This window comes from Spizellomyces punctatus (genome assembly GCF_000182565.1).
Source record: "Spizellomyces punctatus DAOM BR117 chromosome Unknown supercont1.3, whole genome shotgun sequence".
Taxonomy (NCBI): Eukaryota; Fungi; Chytridiomycota; class Chytridiomycetes; order Spizellomycetales; family Spizellomycetaceae; genus Spizellomyces; species Spizellomyces punctatus.
In genome coordinates this window covers 406,751-409,985 of record NW_015971539.1, presented here as the reverse complement: position 1 = coordinate 409,985, position 3,235 = coordinate 406,751, and the positions used below count along the sequence as shown (strand labels likewise).

Below are 3,235 nucleotides of genomic sequence, written 5' to 3'. Positions count from 1 at the left end.
ATTTGGACAACTTTATATGCAAGAAACAAATCCAAGAAGGAGGCTCGAGTAAGAAACAAGAGATTAACACTATAGACAAGACATTGGAAAGAAGGGATATTTCTTTATGTAAAAAAACGAGATGTCGAATCTACTTTTAATAAAATGCTGTATGTAAGAAAATAAAGATAGGGAATCATCTCTCTTGTGTGTGTGTGTGTGGAGAGAGATGCACATGTGTGAGATGTCACACCTCTTGTTTCCCTATCTCGCGTTTGACATGCCTCTCTCTGCATTGCAAGATAACAAAGACTTTATCTTGCAAAAGCCCTGTAACAAAAAGGGCTGAGTAGCAAAGAGAGAGAGAGAAACCATAATCTCCCTTCTGCCTTCTTTCTGTGCCAGATGTTATTTCAAGTTTGTCGCTTATCTTCCAAACGATAAGATAATCACTTGTAGATTCAACTGGTTGGATCTGGCTGGATTCCAACGCTTAACCCGTTTGTGGGGGGAAAACACTCCCCACAAGGCACTTTGAACATTCTTTGTTTTTTTTACAAGATTTGTCTACTAGCCTTTTTACTCCAGCATTTGTCATGTCCAACTTTTGCCCTGCTTTCCAGTCCTCGAAACAAAAGAGGCGAGGGCGTCACAGGATATTCACAGATGAACAGCGCAAGGATCGCAACCGAACAGCGCAAGCAGCCTTTCGAGCAAAAAAGATGGAGGTGAGAGCATGGTCCACTGCTTTTGCCCAATTCTCGCCTCATGAATCTATCCTCTTAGTATTATGCTGGCCTTGAAAGCACTGTGGAGGACCTTCAGCGCACAGTCAGTCTTCTTCGCGAAGGAGAGACGCGATTGACCACAGCTCTGAAAGAAAAAGAGACAGAAGTGGCAGACCTTCGACGTGAGGTCACACGACTGAAAAGTATGCTTGTCCGCATTGTGGATGGCCAAGGCGAACAAGCAACGCAGTCTGCTCCAGTTGAAGTCCAAGACTTGTTTCCGCCAACGCCGCCAGCATCCATATGCGATTCGACTCAAGCTGACCTGGAATCATTACTCTCGTCATTGGATGCACCCATGGAGCTGAGCGCCAAGCCATGTGTCTTCGATCAGCTCCTTCATACCGTGTCGGACACTCCATCAGATACTATACAAGAGACGCTAGCTTTGGCAAGTGGTGTTTTTCACATTGATGTCGTCTGTAGATAGGTGATCCTAGTTTGGAACATTCTGTTTAGCCGAACCTTGGTTCACCTATTACCCCTATCACCCCTATCACCCCTATCACGCTGTCATTTAAAGAATCGGCAAGTATTCGGTTGCCCGTTTGGTCAATCAGGACAACCTGATCCTAGGCGGCTTCTCTTGTCTTGTAGTATGTTCCAATGCCGGTTCCCACCGGTTTGGTCAGGGAAGCAACCCCACTCTCACGGTCATCATCACCCTCGCTTTCGGAGAACCCAATCTCTCCTTCACTTTTGTATACATCGCATCTGAAAGAAATGGAACTTGCAGCTAACCTGTTACCCTCGCTGCGTGCATTCCTAGGTATGTGTTGGTCACAGTTGAATATCAACAATTAGCAAGACTGATTCGTGCTTTTTTCAGCGTCTGGTACCGTTTGTTGACTAGGTTATGCAGGTGGCGGTGAGTCAGTGTGTATAGAGTTCAGTCTTCCGCATGATTCTCTTTTGTAAAAATATATATAAAGTGTATACATGTCTTGTGACAAATGTTAAAGTGTGTGTATGTGTTTGAAGACAACTACCTAATTACAAACGTTTCTAACTATAATGTCACCAGTTATGGACTCTAATGTCCACCGCATATCTCCCCCATCGCTACTCGTTTCTTACACAACTCAACTTCCTTTCGCCAATTCGTTCCCAAGGAAATGACTCCCAATTCCAATACCCCTACAATGCACAATGCAGCGCACTGTCCAACCCAAAGCCCAATCAAACCCATACGACCTTTAAATGCCAAGGCGACACCCATTGGTAATGCCAAAACATAATATCCGATCAAGTTACACCATGCCCCAATCTTCTGTCGTCCCATTCCACGCAGCGCCCCTCCACACGCATTGGCTAGACCGTCGGCGATTTGGAAGAGAGCCACGTACGGAAGAACCCGTGCAACCAGGTCCACTACTTCCGGAGACGATGAGAAGAGAAGGGGGAGAGTTGTGCGGGAGAGCATCAAAGTTATGAGCATGATGGTACCCATTGTAGCAGCAAGGAAGGCCGACGCATAAGAGGACATGCGTGCTCGGCGAGCGCAGCCAAGGCCTAAAAGGTTACCAACGCGGTTGCTAGTTGCGATTGATATACCAAAAGGAATCTGTCATCATAACAAATGAGAACATTAATTATCCGTCTTCCGCGTATCTGAACAATGAGATTTCATGTACCCACCGTATTCAAGATCTGATCCGCAGTCATAACCACACTCTGTGCCGCAAGCGGAACGGTTCCCAACCACCCCGCCAGAATAGCCACAATTTCAAAAGCAATCCATTCGCTGCCAACCATCAGTATCCCAGCAATAGCGAGCTTCAAAAATGTTCCCCACTGCTGCAAGGATTTACGAGACCAACCGCCCCAGCCCTCTGATCCGTTAATGAGCACTGCGTACCCGATAAGGAGAATGAGCATTGACCAGTATGTGATGCAGATTGCAATTGCGCCGCCAATGAAGCCGAGTTTGGGTACGAGGAGGTAGAGGTAGAGTAGGTTGAGAGGAGAAGCGATCATTAATACCAATGTAGAAGCATGCATGATGCCTTGAGCTTGCAAGTATTTTCTAATGAAGGAAAACGATGAGGTGCTGAAAAAAATCAGGATAACGAACGGTGTGAACGTACTTGATGGCTTCAAAGTAAATATACCCAGGGGCACCCAGAATCAACCACCTCATAAACAAAGCGCTCATTCTGCTTAATTCTGGTTCCTGTCCCAAAGCCAGTAAAACCGGCTCGGCAAAGAACCAAAGGAGGGCAATCGGGATGTACATCAATGAGAGGATCATGAGTGCTCTTTGTAGGTGAATGCCAACTTCATGTCGATCTTCGGCACCCGTCCATGACTGAGAACAGAGCGTGTCTATGCGAGAGATTGAGCGGATGATTTTAGTTTGACAGGTATAAAGCGGAGGAAAGGCTCAAAAGGATGGATACCTAATGCGGGTGTGGATCCAAGTGCCATCACCCACCCAGTGACCATGACGAACATAAAGGCAAATGCAC

General features: G+C 46.3%; 2 protein-coding genes across 2 annotated transcripts; one reads left to right on the top strand and one right to left on the bottom strand.

Annotated features, from left to right (window-relative positions):
* Positions 1 to 508: 508 nt before the first annotated feature.
* On the top strand, positions 509 to 1,716 carry SPPG_01829 (uncharacterized protein). The gene is made up of 3 exons (XM_016750141.1): positions 509 to 707; positions 766 to 1,536; positions 1,597 to 1,716. Exons 1-2 carry the CDS (start codon positions 576 to 578, stop codon positions 1,195 to 1,197), a joined length of 564 nt encoding a protein of 187 aa, XP_016610785.1. The 5' UTR covers positions 509 to 575; the 3' UTR covers positions 1,198 to 1,536; positions 1,597 to 1,716.
* Positions 1,717 to 1,800: 84 nt separating this feature from the next.
* On the bottom strand, positions 1,801 to 3,221 carry SPPG_01828 (MATE efflux family protein; the record flags this gene model as incomplete). Its single annotated transcript, XM_016750140.1, has 4 exons — positions 1,801 to 2,331; positions 2,406 to 2,793; positions 2,855 to 3,092; positions 3,167 to 3,221. The coding sequence occupies 4 exons, from the start codon at positions 3,219 to 3,221 to the stop codon at positions 1,801 to 1,803; spliced, it is 1,212 nt and encodes a 403-aa protein (XP_016610784.1).
* Between the last annotated feature and the right edge of the window lie 14 nt (positions 3,222 to 3,235).

Excerpts from the sequence above, each read along its gene's own strand:
- SPPG_01829 (XM_016750141.1), top strand. The coding sequence starts at position 576 with ATGTCCAACTTTTGCCCTGCTTTCCAGTCCTCGAAACAAAAGAGGCGA. Across the intron at positions 708-765 it reads TTCGAGCAAAAAAGATGGAG|TATTATGCTGGCCTTGAAAG; the intron begins GTGAGAGCATGG and ends CTATCCTCTTAG.